We start from the raw sequence: 16,638 nt of genomic DNA on the forward strand, positions 1-16,638 counted from the left end.
TATATATTAATAATATATTAATTAAATATGTAAAAATGATTAGTTTATCGTTATTAACTTTGAATAAAAATGATTATTATTAATGTTAATAATACTTTACAACCACAACTACAGCAACTACCACTGCTGCCACTACTGCTGCTGCTACTACCAACAATAACAATAATAATTATACAACTACCTATAAATAATAATTATGATAAAAATTATAGATGTAATAAAATAATTAAAACCAAAAATACCCCCACCCCTCGGAAAGAATCATCGTAGCTCTTATTGTAATTCCATACCCTGATTCCCGTGAGTTTGACCTTGAACTTGAGGTCAAGTTCAACTAAATGATCATTACCGTAATCAAAAGGTATCAACCACATATGTTTTTCGTCCGTCGTTAGGTTCACTCCGTCAATTAATCTGTCAATCATCATTCATTTGTTCATACATTCATCCATCCACTTCTATTCATTCATTCATTAATCGTTCTTCATTTATTCATTCATTCATTCATTCATTCATTCATTCATTCATTCATTCATTCATTCATCCATCCATCCATCCATCCATCCATTCATCCATCCATTCATTCATTCATACAAAATGTTTGCATAACATACAACTTAAAGGCAACATCAAAATGCAGCGGTACGATTATAAAATGTTACATCCCTAAAAATACCGACTTATCGACGGTCCTTGGATCTTCCTCGTTGCCGGGAATGGACCGGATATCGTTCGGACCGGCGGATATTCGCGCCACTTTTTGTAACGGTATGACGTCATTGTTTGTGGTCAAAAGTTCAATCCCTGTTAAATTTATTTAAATCTAGTAGTATCAGCAGCAGTGGCGGTAGTAGTAGCAGTAGTAGTAGTAAAAGTAGTAGTAGTAGTAGTAGTGGCAGCAGCAGTAGTAGTAGTGGCAGTAGTAACAACAAAACAAAAACAATGAAGAATGACCGGTGAGTCCGAGGTAATGAGGATCGCCCCACGTTGATTTGAAGTTCAAGGTCACTCCTGAGTTTACAATCAAGTTGTAATTTATAAATATTAATTAATTATAATATAAATTATAAATATAATAATAATAATAACAATAATGGGAACAACCTTTTATTCAGCAGTATAAACAATGAAAATGGCAGTGCAGATAAAATAAAATAATGAAATAAAATAAAATATCAAATGCAATATAATAATAATAATAATAATAATACGACATTTATATAGCGCTGTGTTTGAGCAGCTTGGAAGCACATTTATGCAAAGTGCAAAAACAACATGCTCTCAAGATGACCGTCTTACTGATAAATAATACTTCAGGTAAGATTTTTAGGCAAAATTTTTACGGCTGTAGTAATGAGTAGTAGTAGTAGTAGTAGTAGTAGTAGTTGTTGTTGTTGTTGTAATAATAATAATAATAATAATAATAGAAGTAGTAGTAGTTGTAGTAGAAGTAGTAGTAGTAGAATCAATAATAGTTGTTTATTAAAAAAATCTACATACTCGACCCGGATATATAATTGTCATTTTCGCATCCCATTTTATTATTACTATTCTTATTATTACCGGTGTTGTTATTATTATTATTATTAGTGTTGCTGTTGTTGTTGTTGCTGCTGCTGTATTTTTTCTTTTTCCCTGATGCCGTCGTAAACGGCCTTTCGACCTTGCGAAAGATAGAAATAAACCCAGGCTAATAATTATAATAATTTATACATTATGAATAATTCCCAACTAATTATAATAAATTATATTTAGCTGGTCTAATTTATAGCAAATCTCTGTTCAGTATGTCTCTAGAGGCGTTGACAACAACAAATGCACAACAACAGGTTGGTGTCTGCGTGCATTCAAACCCGGTAAGACAGTGATGAAAAAACGAAATTAATTATACAACAGCAAACAACCAAGCCACACCTCCCTATGTTCCTCATCAACGTCAGCCGTCGGTGGTCTCTTCCTAGCCGATCTCAAAACGTCGCGATCGAACTTCCCACAGCCACATCTGTGGCTAGCCACACAGCCTTCTTCCCCACCGCCATCCTCATTATCATTGCCACCATCATCATCGTCGTCGTCATCGTCTTCGTTTAACATCATTATCTCCTTTTCATAGGCCGAATCGTACTTTGAAACCAACTCCAATATCGTTTCGTCCGTTGTAAACAAGATGGTCTTTGTGATGATGATGATAATTATAACTTATTATAATAAATTATGATAATTATTATTATTATGAGGGTGTAACTAACGTCCCCAAAAGATTCCATGCCCCCGTCCACTCCACCACTAGCTCGGGCGATCTCACCCACAAATATTAATTTCTCATCCAGGTACATCGCTACATCCTTCGCGCCTCTCGACGAATGAACGCGCGACTTGTTGTAGTTCTATTTGGCGGGAAATTTTTTTGATGGTTATTCTTTAATTTTGGCGGGAAAATTTATGAAACTTCTCTTAAATTTTGGCGGGAATACCATTATATTATTGATGATCTTTAATTTTAAATTTAAAAAACAAGAATAAAAATCAACAAAGAAAGGAACTCCCACTAACCCAGACCCTAATAAGAGAAACGCAGGTACAGTCGCGAAACCGCACGTACACGAAATGATCTCTCCCCGGTGTGAACGGGGCCAGCCACATGTGTGTGTCATCTTGGGTTAGGTTGCAGCCGTCAATTAAGTTGGTCACTATTCTGGGGTCACTTGTGTAGCCCTCTAGTATGTTTATGTCGGCCGGGTCGGCTGATATCTTGGCGTGTGTTGATTGGTTAGTGGTGTGTGGTTTTTTTGAAGGATGGGACAGTTGAGTTGTTTTGCTGATAAGATGGAGTTGTTTTGTTGTTGTTGTTAGTGTTGTGTTTGGGTATTTGTTTGAGGTTTATTTTGATGTTTAGTTAACAAACGAACGATGAACAACAGTCGGGTTGGTAATGAAATATGTAATGATAGGTTGATTTTAAAGGTTTTTTTTTCCATAAGATTTTACCTGCTCGATTTCTGCGAGTTCTCCCGTGATTGTGAAAATCTCAATGCCTGAATGAATGAAGGAATGAATGAAGGAATGAGTAGAAGCATTCTATAAATAGAATATTCAATCAATATATTAATAGATTCGATTAATCTATAAATAGATCCCATCAATTAACCTATAAACTATAAATAAAACCGTCCTATAGAAACGATAAATATAGATATAAATAGAAACAATAGATATAAATAGACTAGCCAGTCAGGCCAACGTAATGGAGGTCGCCCCAGGTTGACCTTATGTTCAAGGTCAAGGATTTCCCGCAAGGGAGTGTGGGAATGATGAATGTGTAAGAGCCGTCGTTGAAATCGTCGTTGTCGTCGTCGTTAATGTTGTTGTTAGTGTTATTATTATTATTATTATTATTATTATTATTATTATTGATTATTTTTTTGTCATTTGTACCCTTTTCCTCTTTGTTATCATTTCTGTTAATGAATGAATAAATGAATGGATGGATGATTGAATGGATGGATGGATGGATGGATGGATGGATGGATGGATGGATGGATGGATGGATGGATGGATGGATGGATGGATGGATGGATGGATGGATGGATGGATGGATGGATGGATGGATGGATGGATGGACGGACAGACGAACGAACGGAACAAACGAACGAACGAACGAATGAATGGATATATGAATGAATGAACGAATGAATAAATAAATCAATGAATGAATGAGAGAATGAGAATGAATTAATGAATGAATTAGAAATTCATACAAATGGAAAAGAATTAAACCAAAGTTCACATTCACTCACATACTACCGGCTCCTCTACCCAAAGCATCATACTTATTGCTAATTTTCCAATTAAAGTTATCCGGATTTTTGATGTTATTATTACATTTGTTGATATTATTATTATTATTGTTTTTGTTGTTGTTGATGTTGTTGTTGATGTTGTTGTTGATGTTGTTGTTGATGTTGTTGTTGATGTTGTTGTTGATGTTGTTGTTGATGTTGTTGGCGTCATCAATTTCGTCGTCTTCGTAAATGTCTTGAATGGAATTGATCAACTTTTCCTTCTTCACGAGCATCAAATATTCAGTTAGGATGTCCTCTGTTTAAGAATTTTTATTTATTTTTTTTATTTGTTTATTTATTTATTAATTTATTTATTTGTTTATTTATTTGTTTATTTATTAATTTATTTATTTGTTTAATTTTTTTATTATTAATTAATTAATTTGTTTATTTATTTACGTATGTCTATTTTTGTGAAATTATTTTTATTTGTGAAATTTTTTAAATAGCAACGTCCTCATCAACAACGACATCAACAAAAAATCATCCACAACAACAACATCAACAATAACAACATCAACAGCAGTATCAACAACAACAGCAACCAACAACACCATCAACACCATCAACAACAACAACACCATCAAAATAACAGCAACATTAACAACACGACCAACAACAACATCAACAACAACATCAACAACAACAACGACATCAACAACAACAACGACATCAACAACAACAACGACATCAACAACAACAACAACATCAACACTACCAACAAACCGTCAGAATCTATAGACAGTCTCCCCTTGTGTGACCTATTGAACATACTCAGAGACCTCCAAGTATTTTCCAACTTTTCGTTGTCGCTAGTGGCCTCTTTGATGACGTCACCGCCACCGGCCGCCAACTTAGAATCCGCCACCTTGAAAATGTCGCCTTTGGTAGTAGTAGTAGTAGTGGTGGTGGTGGTGGTGGTGGCAAAGCAGTCGACGATTGTCGTTTTGTTATTAATTTTCCTGTTTGACTTATTGTCGTTATTGTTGTTGTTTTTATTATTAATTTTATTATTATTTCTGTTGTTCGATTGCAAATTTAATTTAGGAACACCAGATGATGACGACGACAAGGATGATGATGATGATGATGATGATGTAGTTGTCGATGATGATGTTGTTGTCGATGTTGGTGTTGATGTTGATGATGTTGTTGTGGTTGATAATGTTGTTGATGTTGCTGTTGCAAATTTTAATGTCGTAGATGGTATTGTTGGATCGTTATCATCGGCCAACCATGATGGTTTGTAACGATCATTATCATCACTACCAGCAACACCATCATCATCATCATCACCCTCATCACCATTATCATCATCATCGCCTTTACCATTTCCTCTATTAATGTTATCAAGACTCTCCATTAACTTAACGATATCATTGTCATCATCATTCCCATATTTATTGTTATTATTATTGTTATTATTGTTGTTATTATTATTGTTACTATTATTTCCCCTAAGACGATGATGATTGTAGTTGCGGTTGTACGATTGGTCGAAACCATCACCACAATGATCATCATCATCGTTATTATTATTATTATTTTTATTATTATTTTTATTATTATTATTATTATTATTATTATTAGTGGTGGTGGAAGTCGTTTGTAATTCCAGCCTCGATAGCTCTTCTATCAATTCTTTCTGGGTTCTTGAAAATGAATGAATGAATGAACGAACGAACGAACGAACGAACGAACGAATAAATGAATGAATGAACATATGAATGAATGAAAGAACAAACGAAAGAATAAATAAACTAGTCATTTACTTGCTATCAAGTTTCATTACATTTCTGACAATTTTTTCAACATTACAATTTTTATTATTATTATTCTTCTTATTACCATCATTCTTATTATTACTTTTGGTATTTATATAGCGCTGCGTTTTTGATGACATCATAATTCCGTCAAATTTTTTATTATTTTTTGCACCGATCATCTTGGCCGATTTTTTGCTAGTTATCTGTAGCGACGATTTATTATTATTATTATTTTTATTATTACTATGAGTGGTAGTGGTGGTAGTAGTATTTGTTGCAGCCGCCATAGTAATTGTAGTAGCAGCAGTAGCAGCTGAAGTAGTTGTATTTTTGATATTTTTTACTACTTTAGGAGTATTTCTGACAACTTTTGTAGCACTGTTATTACTTCTATTGCAGTTCTTTTTATTATTTACATTATCATTCTTATTACTTTTATTGTTATTATTGTTGTTGTTGTTATTATTATTATTAGTAGTAGTAGTAGCAGTAGTAGTAGTAGCAGCAGTAGTAGTTGTAGTAGTAGTAGTATTTTTGTATTGAGCAATCAAAACGGTGTTCTCTAGACTCTGTCTTATCAACTGAAGCGTAAGAATATTTTTGTAAAGTAATTTTTAAATAATTAATTTACTTTTTACGAGTTTATGATTTGTTATAATAATAATAATAATAATAAATAATAATAATAATAATGATAATGATAATCATCGTTGACATCATCATCTTCATTAAATGATATGAATAAATTAATAAATTAGTGAAGGAAGCTTACCGGTATATCGGCCACATTAAACGATAATTCTTTGCCATCATCATCGTCATCATCATCAGTATCATCTCCACAACTATCACCATCATCACTATTATTATTATTATCATCATCATCAATGTATTTGTCGTCGTCATCATCATCATTATCATCATTAGCTGAATGAATTCGACCGCCTTTTGATAAAACTGCCTGTGGAAAAATAATGTATTTTTTTATTCATCCAAATTTGGTTTTCCATGAGAGCGATGTGGTAGCCTAATGGTTAGAGCTCTTGTTTGGTTCAGTGCTGATGTAACCTAGTTCGAAAGCAAGGATATCCCTGCTTGTCTATTGTATGCCCAAAGTTAAAACGTTAATGGATGAATGAATGGAAAAACGAATGGATGAATGATTATTTAAAACGTTATAAACATACAAATCGTACAGACGTCTGTGTATGCTAAAAATATGTTATATGATTACAATGTAGCTGCAGTTTTAAAAATCTGGAGCTATATAAATTGGCAAAAATTAGTTGATTGGTTGACTGATCAAAAAAATGAAAAAAAATTACGTCATCACTGAGACTGCCATCATCATCCTCCTCCTCATCATCATCGTTGTTATCAGCTTTATTTTTTAACGACTTCTCGTTTACTGTTGGATCATCTTCGTCATCGTCATCATCTTCGTATATTATTATATCCTCTTTTATGACGTCATCATCGTCGTCGTCTTCATCATCATCGTGAAAATCGTCATCATATCTTCCGGATAAGAAGGCTTCGCGTGATTTTAATTAACGACAATTAATTAATTAATTCCTTTATTAATTCATGATCGAATGAATGAAATGAAGTAACGTGCAATAATTAAAAAATGATTATTATTATTATTAATATCATCCTCATCATCATCATCATCAGCAGCAGCAGAAGTAGCAGCAGCAGCATCAGCAGTAGTAGTAGTAGTAGTAGTAGTAGTAGTAGTAGTAGCAGCAGCAGTAATTTAATAGTAGTAGTAGTAGAAAAAATAGTAGCAGCAGCAGTAGTAGTTGAAGCAGTAGAAGCAGTAGCAAAGGCCGTAACAGAAATAGCAGTAATAGTAGTAGTAGTAGCAGTAGTATTAGTAGTAATAGCAGTAGTAGTAGTAGTGGTAGTAGTAGTAGCAATTGTAGCAGCAGCAGCAGCAGTAGCAGCAGTGGTAGTTAGCTCCCATTGTTTCCTTCTGGGGCCCGCATGAGCCGATTTAGCCCTAATCGGGCTTTTACTCTGATTTACTGCAGTAGCAGCAGTAGCAGCAGTGGTAGTAACCTGGTGGTCTATATTTAACTTTTTCTCCTTGATGCGTTTTTATTTCGATGGACATTAGCTCCCATTGTTTCCTTCTGGGGCCCGCCTGAGCCGATTTAGCCCTAATCGGGCTTTTACTCTGATTTACTGCAGTTAGGGATTAATAATTTGTAGTTAGTAATTAGTAATCTGCAGTGGTCAATAATTAGTTATTAGTGAACAAAATTTAGATGTTAATGTGACGTAATATAAAACCATTCTCTTTCTCTCTTCTCCTCTCTCTCTTTCTCTCTCCTCTCTCTCGCTCTCTTTCTCTTCTCTCTCTCTCTCTTTCTCTCTTTGTTTCTCTCTCCTTCACTATAATATAAATATAGGTGTCTGTGTGTGTGTGTGTGTGTGTGTGTGTGTGTGTGTGTGTGTGTGTGTGTGTGTACGTGTTTGTAAAACTATTTACAACAATGACCTTCGAGTTTTTTGCAAGATTTTGGTCGCCGCGTACTGCAAGCATAGTTATGATGATGATCGCTGTTGGGACGGCCAAAGTGATGATGATGATGATCCGGATTATAAGGATTAGGACGGCCAAGATTTAATTTGGCGTTAGCCCCATTTACGTATAAAATGAATCCTTGCTCCCTTCTGCTCAAAAAGTCAGCAAAATCTTCCGGAGAATTTTCCGGATTTTGAAGTGGTGCTGTTTGTTGTTGCTGTATCTTATTCATTTTTTTTCTTATAAAAATAAATATAAAATATGGTTAAATTCGTTAGAATCTAACTTCTCTAACATAACTAACCTAACAATTAGAATCTCGGTTAGAATGTTAAATCGATCATATATGTACATATAAGGCTCAAATTAAATTAATTTGAGTATTTTAACAATTATATATAATTATTTTTCAAATTTAAACTAGTTAATATAAGAAAATCACTAACTTAACTTTAGGAGATGAAAGTTGAAATATAGTTTACATTAGCAACGGACTTTTTTTAAATGCATCAGGTGTTTGCAGGTGCGTTGTGGCGCTTAATTTTTTGTGTGTTGGGTTTTGCATTATGTAGCTAAAATCATATATGTATATTGAAATCATATGGTTGGAATAAAATTGTTATTTACTTATTTATAATAATTAAAACAAAATCTAAATAACTGTTGTAGCTAAACTGTTTAGTTAAATTAAATAATGAAATGTGCCAAGTAGCTTCTTAACAGATAAAATGATATAATTGACTGAAAATATCTCAACTCTTCATATAATTTTTACCATATGCTCAAGATTTTCAATGGAAAAGTTGCATTTTATAAATGTTTAGTATAAAAACAATTAAATACTTGTAAATTAATTAACGAAATGATAGTTTAACACTTGATTCTAATTAATGTCATTTGCTTTTGGTGAATCATTGTCTTGAAATTTGTAGCTTGATACTTTGGCCTGCTAAAGTATAAACTAAAATTAGGCTGTCAAAAGACTGCATTTTAACGTTTGTATAAGAAGTATAACTACTAAACTGTTTTTATGTTGCACTAATATAAGGTTTATTCAAACTAGTTAGGAAAAAAACTCCTTTAAAAGAGTCACGTATATTCAACTATTAATAGCACATTTCTAAATGATCAGTCGATTCACTTTTCAATTTTGTTAAAAGTTGAACAAGAGCGAAGATAAATAGTAATCCACTAATCGCAGAGCAAAAAATCCGTAAAACCTGAATTTTGGAGAATTAATTTAATATTTTTTGGGTGAGTTTTGTGATTTTTTTAAAATTAGTATTTTGTAGGTGATTGTCGCTAATCTATCTGGGAAATCTAATTTAAAATATTTTCTCAAGTAATATTTTACTATTTTTACATTAAAATTTTAATATATAATTAAATCTATAAAGTATAAATGTTTATTAATTTAAATTTAATTAATAAATAAAAATTAATTTTTTCTAGAAAGCAAAGAAGACACTAAAAACATTAGAACGCTAGAAGATTCATCGATATGACGTCTTACAAAAGGGAAGTTACGACAGTACCCCTTGGCGAGAAGGTGGCCATCATGGGACAGTTTTATAGCGGAAAGACCTGCCTCAACCAGCGAATCATACGAGGTGTTGATTGGTGCGATCGGGCTTACGAAGCTGTAAGGATCTTTTTTAATTAAAATTAAATTTTTAATTTGAATGTATTTATTTATAACTATTAGTAGTTATAATTAATAATTGTAATTGAATTGGGTGAATCAGAATTTATACTTTGATTGTAATTATTTATGATTATTGAATTATTATTATTAATTATTTATTATAATTATGGAATTGGGTGACCTTATGGTGTGATGGCTAATGGGTCTGTATTTGCTGTTGTTTGAATGGGCATAAATATCCCTACCTAACACATGCAATATGTGTGTGTGTGATGTATGTGTGTGTGTGTGTTTGTATGTGATGTATGTGTGCATGTGTGATGTATGTGTAATGTATGTGTGTTTGTGAAATACGTGTGTGTGATGTATGAATATGTGTTTGTGTGATGTATTAATTTCTAATATTCTCAGACCATTGGGACAGCGTATGGCACTAAATTCATGGAGGTCGGAGACTTCAAGATCAAACTTGGAATTTGGGTTCGTGTGTTTTTATCTTTATTTATTTGAATAAATTTTGGATAAATTTGAATAAATTTTGGATAGATTTGAATAAATTTTGAATAAATTAATTATCCACTTTTAATCCACTCCATTTTTTTAAGGACACGGCCGGCTCTGAGCGATTTCTAGCAATCTCTCGAAACTACTACAGAAACAGCGGGGCCATCATCGTCTGCTACGACATCACTAGTCTAGAAAGTTACAATAAGGCGGTTGAGTGGTGGAAGAAGTTACTCGAAGAGGAGAAGGTCTTTATTTCTTTATTATTTATTCTTTTATTTGTATTTGTTTTAAATATTTTTTAAAATGATTTATGAAAAGATTTTTTTTTTAAATGGGAAATTTTTCTATGTAAAAATAAATGATGGGATGCAATTTTTTTACTGTCTCACAAACACACACATACATACACACTCACTACAGACACTCACACACACACACACACACACGAAAATCTCACAAACACACATACACACACACACACATATACACTCACACAACAGACACACACAAACACACACCAAAATCTCAAAAACACACACTAAGACACACCAAAATCTCTCTCTCGCACACATGCACACATACACACACCAAAATCTCACAAACACACACCAAAATTTCTCTCACACACACGCGCACGCACGCACACACTTTAGGACTCCTTACTGTATCTGTGTGGCAACAAGAAAGATTTGGTTCTCGGACCCGAGCTCAAGTACAACAGGAGAGTGGATTTCCACGACGCCAGGGAGTTCGCTGAAGGTGAATGAATGAATGAATGAATGAATGAATGATGGATGCATGGATAAGTGAGTGAATTGATGGATGAGTAAGTGAGTGAATGATTGGGTGGATGAATTAATGAATGATTGGTTGAATGGGTATATAAAAAATGAATGTATGAGAATGGATGGATGGATGGTTGGATGTACCAATAAATGAATGGTTGGGTAGATGAATGAAGGTATGGATTGATTGATTGATTGATTGATGGATGAATAAATGAATGAATATATGGATGAGTGGTTGATGATGATTTACTTATTTGTTATCATGGTTATTTAAACAAATGTTTAACGCACATACAACGTATGTATATAAATATATGTATGTGTGTAAGTATGAATGGATGTATGTATGTATGTATGTGTGTGTGTGCGCGCGCGCGTGTGTGTGTATGTATGCATGTATGTGAGTGTATGTATGTTTAAACTTTTACATAAAACAGACTCTGGTGGCAAGTTCTTTGAAACATCGAGCAAAACAGGGGAAGGTGTAGGTTAGTAAATGAAGTAGATGACTCATCCATTCTTTCATTCATTCATTCATTCATACATTCATTCATTCATTCATTCATTCATCCATTCATTCATTCATCCATTCATTCATTCGTTTATCCATTCGTTTATCCATTCATTCATCCATTTGTTTATCCATTCATTCAGTGGAACTCATGACCGAAATAGCGAAAGACTTAATAGAAAAGAAGAAGCGATTAGGAGAGAGTGAGTGCGATCATAATTTAATTCATAATTTAACTCATAATTTAATTCATAATTTAATTCATAATTTTATTTTTTTATTTATTTTAAAGTCGAACCAGACCGCTTGGTTTTGGAGCATGAGCGTATGAAGATGAAGAAAGCCAACTGTTCTAATTGCCTTAGATAGCGACATTTTAGTCATTCACTCTTTCACTCGTTTTATTTATACTATACATATATACGGTCATTTCTTTATTTGTTCTTTACTTCATTCATTCATTCGTTCGTTCATTCATTCATCGTTCGTTCATTCATTCGTTCATTCAATCTTCCATTCGTTCATTTGCATATTTGCTGATTTACGTATTGATTGATTGATTTAGTCATTTCTTTATTTATTTTTTATTCATTTACCAGTTCGTTTATTTATTGGTGTAACCATTCATTGTCTATAATTCATTCATTCATTCATTCATTCATTCATTCATTCATTCATTCATTCATTCATTCATTCATTTTTCAATTCATTTATATATATATTATTTATTCATATGCATAATCATATGTGCCTTATTAAGACTGTCAGAAATGCAATTATTGATGAAAATCACAGCATGTTCCGCCTTAGTTAGCTTCTTGTTTAGTTTTTCGCATCGTAAGTCATCTCGATAGCTTGGTCGTCGTCATGCCATTATACTCAGAACCATGGCGCCCACACTCACCAATATTACGTTTGAAAGAATACATTAGAGACAGAGGGATCATCGATAATGACTGCACTTAGAAGTGTCATATTGCTCAAAGTTGAAGACCTTTAAGTAATAATATGGATGATAATTCTATATGGATGATAATTCTAAATGGATGATATATGGATGATAATTTAAAATGGATGATATATGGATGATAATTCTATATGGATGTTAATTCTATATGGATGATAATTTTATATGGATGATAATTCTATATGGATGATAATTTTATTCTCAGTAAATTGAACCATTTCGAGAAAAATCTACTAAGGAAAATTGAAAAAGCAAACTTTAAATTGATTAATGCCAACAAATCGGTAGAATTCATACAATACTGTATAAAATATGGTCCCTCCTTCCAGCATATATATTTCCAACGCTAGAAGTTCGGTAGATTTCATAAATTACTGCATTAATTATGGTCTTTTACCGGCATATATATATATATATATAACTTCTATTCATGATTTTTTGCTATAATAAAATTCCTTCCTCTATTTATGTTCTTCTGTTTTGTTTAGCATCATTATCATGACCATCAACATATCATCATCGTCGCTCCAATCATCATCGTTGTCGTCGTCATGTTATTAGGATCTAATTTGCAAATTTTGAATAAAGTTGAGGTTGTTATGGATTTATTATTTTATGATTTGTAGATATTTTATAGCTGAGAGGCTTATTTATCTATCACCATATCATGTATGGAAACTTTTTATGTTTGTGGATCGTGCTAATCTTTTATTTTTGTTCATTATTGTATATATATATGTGTGTGTATGTGTGTGTTTGTGTGTGTGTGTGTGGTTTTATATATATATATATGTGTGTGTGTCTGTGTGTGTGTGTCGGTCTGTTCAAGTATGTCTGTTTATACCTAAAAGGCTTTTAATCCATTTTTTCATGGTAATTATAAATAACGTGATATGGGCTACATGTCGCGCGTATGATCTGACTTTTTTCAAGTCTTTTTTAAGAAGTTTTTTCATTTTTTCAAAATAAAATGCCTTTTTTTAATTTTTTTTATATTTCTTATTTTATATTTTTATATCTAATCCATCTTGAATCAATCAAAAGTATTCATGATTTGAGACGTCTTTACTGCTTGAACTTCCGATGAAAATTTATTTTTAACACTTTTAAAATAATTTTTAGCCTAAATTAAAAAAAGTTTATTATCCTCTTTGACTCTATGAAATAAATATATTAACTTATAAACTGTATTGTTTATACGATTTTATTCAATCATCATTATAAATGTGAGATGTCGATAGATCAGGCAGTTGAATGCTGGCTTTCGCGTTGTCTCAATTGCGCTGTGTCCTGGTTCAAATGCTGTCGTTTTTATGAAAATTTGTAAACGTACGTTGCAATCCACATTTTAAACTAACATAAGGTGAAATTATTTACCACTGTTATGGTATATTTAAATGAATTCTGGTTTACAAATTGAATTAATTAAATTTTAGTATGTTATTATTCAACTAATCCGTCAATCAATCAATCAAATTTATTTTTATTTATGTTATTTATAAAAGAAAGGCTCGAAAAACGAGAAAGACATGGAAATAATTCTGCCATTATGCCTTCTCTACGTGTTAAATTAACTCATTGTTAAGTAGAGATTCAAAAGATTTTTATGACTTTATTAGGCAAAAATAACATTAACATGAACTTTCAGTAAGCTGCAACTTTCACACCACAAAGTAGGAAGAAATGAAATAGCGATAGAAAAGTATTTTGCTTTGAAATGTGCACGTGCGATGCAAAACTCTACAACGATGCAATGCAATGGATAGTCAGACGAATACGAAAAATTACGTGTAGAGTAGGAAGGATCTAGCCACTATCCGGAATGGGATTCAATCGTCTTCTGCGGACAAGGAAGTGTCCGAGGAATGCAGAGACTTTGCGGTTGATGGGACGATACTCGCTCTCGATTTGTTTTTCGACTTCTTTTCAGATTCCACTTCTGCCATCTCCTCTCTTCTTCTATGATTCCTTTCCCATTTCTTCCTGACGACAATCACGACGATCCCAAAGATAACCAAGAAGGCAATCGACGCTTCTAATATGATGACGTACAGGTAGTACTTAGACTTAATTGCACCATTTCCATCCATTGCAGCTGTCGTATTGGAACTTCCTTTCTTTTTTTTACTAGTATAATTAGTGGAGTTACCAATTGAAGCAGTAGGGCCAATTGGTGTTAGTAAGTCGTCAGGGGAGACCGTGAATTCTATCGTTGATTCGCAAAAGTCATCAACGTATTTACACTCGTGATACACCAAAGAATACTGCTCAAGTTTGTCTCTGCACTTTTCTACTCCAGCCTCTTCGCTCACTACAACATAATTCCCACACGAACATTTGTAACCGGCCTTAACAACAGACAGCTTGTATGAGCTGGTTTTGCACGCGTTCTTGCAATCTTTGTACGACAAGCCAGATTGGGGATGCTCGTATTCAGCTTTCGCTATCTCATAACATCCGTAAAAAGGCTCAGTGACATTTTTTGTATCAGTCCAATTGACGCATTTGATAATCTTCGCATCTTTCATTCTTACTTCTGTGCACTTTTGATTGGAACAGCGGCCGTTCATGATGTCGCAACCGACCTCAAAGACTTCCAGCTCGGCAACTGCAATTTGAGATTTTGTCAATAATTTCTCGGATTGATGGATGATAACAAATTTGGAAAGTACTGTAAAATTTTGACAGATAACGATCATGGGGTTTCCAGCTTGAAGGGGTTTTTTAGGTCCTCGTCCGCAAAAATTCGCCATGATACTTGATTGCGTTTTAGATATCAAGTTGATGGTTCTGTTTAATCTGATGACAAACTCGTTCATATGATTGCAGTGCTTTTCCGTTAAGCAAATCTTTCCGTAAACTCTCACAAAACCAACGCAGTACAATTTCTGGAGCTCGACAGCTAACCAGGCATCGGCTTGAGCAAAATTGTAACCATCGCACATGCCGTCATTTAAATATTTTGTCGAGGATTGATCATTTGTTGAACTACCATGCACCGATTGATGCAGAGCCAAGTTGATCCTGAAGACTTCGCACAAATTCCATTTGTTTCTAACCAGTCCATGCAGACACTCACATTCAACGTACTGCTGACCGTTGACGGACAGCTCCACGCACTTCATCTTGTCCCCACAATCTCCATTGTTTATCAAACAGCTTCTTTCTCTGCATGAGTCCCCCGTCCAACCCGGGTCACAACCCTTGGGACATTTTTGTATTTTGCTCTCTTCATGACCGCAGTGCGAATATGTCGAGAGACCTCGTTGAAAATCGTAGATGAAACGTGACGTGTACGTGATTATGCAGTCTTTGAGACTTATATCGCAACAGTTGGTATCATTTGAATCTTGCAGACATTCATCACATTTCAACACGGTTCGAATTGGGGGAAAGGGTTTATAATCGCTAAAGCAGTAACATTGTAGAATGTAGAAATTGAAAAATGTCTGATTCTTCTCCAAGCAGAAGAAAGCACATTCCTCTACGCTACTTAGGTCGGAAATCCTGTTTGAGTTCCCCAAACGAGAAGGTTCTTGCTTAGAGCAAAACGAGTCACCCTGCATCTCTGTCGTGTTTTTTCTATTTCTATAAACGGAATAGAAATCATCCCCTCCACAACTCTCTTTACTACTGCAGTGAGCATTGCAGAGGTATGAGCTGGTGGCTGCGTCCATTTTATTGACACAAGAACATTCCTTACCCCTTGCTAGGGCAACCATGTCATTTTTCTCTCCATAGCACTTTGTGAGGCATTCGTCAATGCTTTCAATCGGCCCTATGTATATAGACGGGTCTATATACCGGTAGCACCCTATGTAGTTCCTCGCTAGGTCAACCGCATCCAGTTTTAATTCAATTCTCCAGAAGTGAATGACGTATGCGATGATAATCCGGGTTCGGTACTGAACTTTTGTCATTTTTTTGCCGTTGAAATTAACTTAAAATACTGTGAGATTGTAATTGTAATGTTTAATAAGTTTACGTTATCATAATGGATAGCTTTTTTTATTTCTAAAATATTTAAAAGAATATAGTAAATAAAAACAAACGTTACAGAGGGGATGATCTGTAAACAA

At 33.7% G+C, this 16,638-nt stretch overlaps 3 protein-coding genes across 3 annotated transcripts; 1 reads left to right on the top strand and 2 right to left on the bottom strand.

Moving 5' to 3' along the window:
• Nucleotides 1-6,635: 6,635 nt before the first annotated feature.
• HELRODRAFT_178335 (hypothetical protein) lies at nt 6,636-8,373 on the bottom strand (the record flags this gene model as incomplete). The annotated part of the gene is made up of 4 exons (XM_009026458.1): nt 6,636-6,707; nt 6,934-7,142; nt 7,673-7,798; nt 8,151-8,373. 4 exons carry the CDS (start codon nt 8,371-8,373, stop codon nt 6,636-6,638), a joined length of 630 nt encoding a protein of 209 aa, XP_009024706.1.
• Nucleotides 8,374-9,275: 902 nt separating this feature from the next.
• Nucleotides 9,276-12,524, top strand: HELRODRAFT_185922 (hypothetical protein). Its single transcript, XM_009026459.1, has 10 exons — nt 9,276-9,395; nt 9,594-9,783; nt 10,198-10,266; nt 10,392-10,538; nt 10,947-11,052; nt 11,519-11,569; nt 11,736-11,795; nt 11,885-12,154; nt 12,237-12,431; nt 12,460-12,524. The coding sequence occupies exons 2-8, from the start codon at nt 9,643-9,645 to the stop codon at nt 11,959-11,961; spliced, it is 651 nt and encodes a 216-aa protein (XP_009024707.1). The 5' UTR covers nt 9,276-9,395; nt 9,594-9,642; the 3' UTR covers nt 11,962-12,154; nt 12,237-12,431; nt 12,460-12,524.
• A 1,864-nt stretch (nt 12,525-14,388) lies between these two features.
• HELRODRAFT_178337 (hypothetical protein) lies at nt 14,389-16,479 on the bottom strand (the record flags this gene model as incomplete). The annotated part of the gene is made up of 1 exon (XM_009026460.1): nt 14,389-16,479. The coding sequence occupies one exon, from the start codon at nt 16,477-16,479 to the stop codon at nt 14,389-14,391; it is 2,091 nt and encodes a 696-aa protein (XP_009024708.1).
• Nucleotides 16,480-16,638: the final 159 nt, after the last annotated feature.

This window comes from Helobdella robusta (genome assembly GCF_000326865.2).
Source record: "Helobdella robusta unplaced genomic scaffold HELROscaffold_47, whole genome shotgun sequence".
Classification (NCBI taxonomy): Eukaryota; Metazoa; Annelida; class Clitellata; order Rhynchobdellida; family Glossiphoniidae; genus Helobdella; species Helobdella robusta.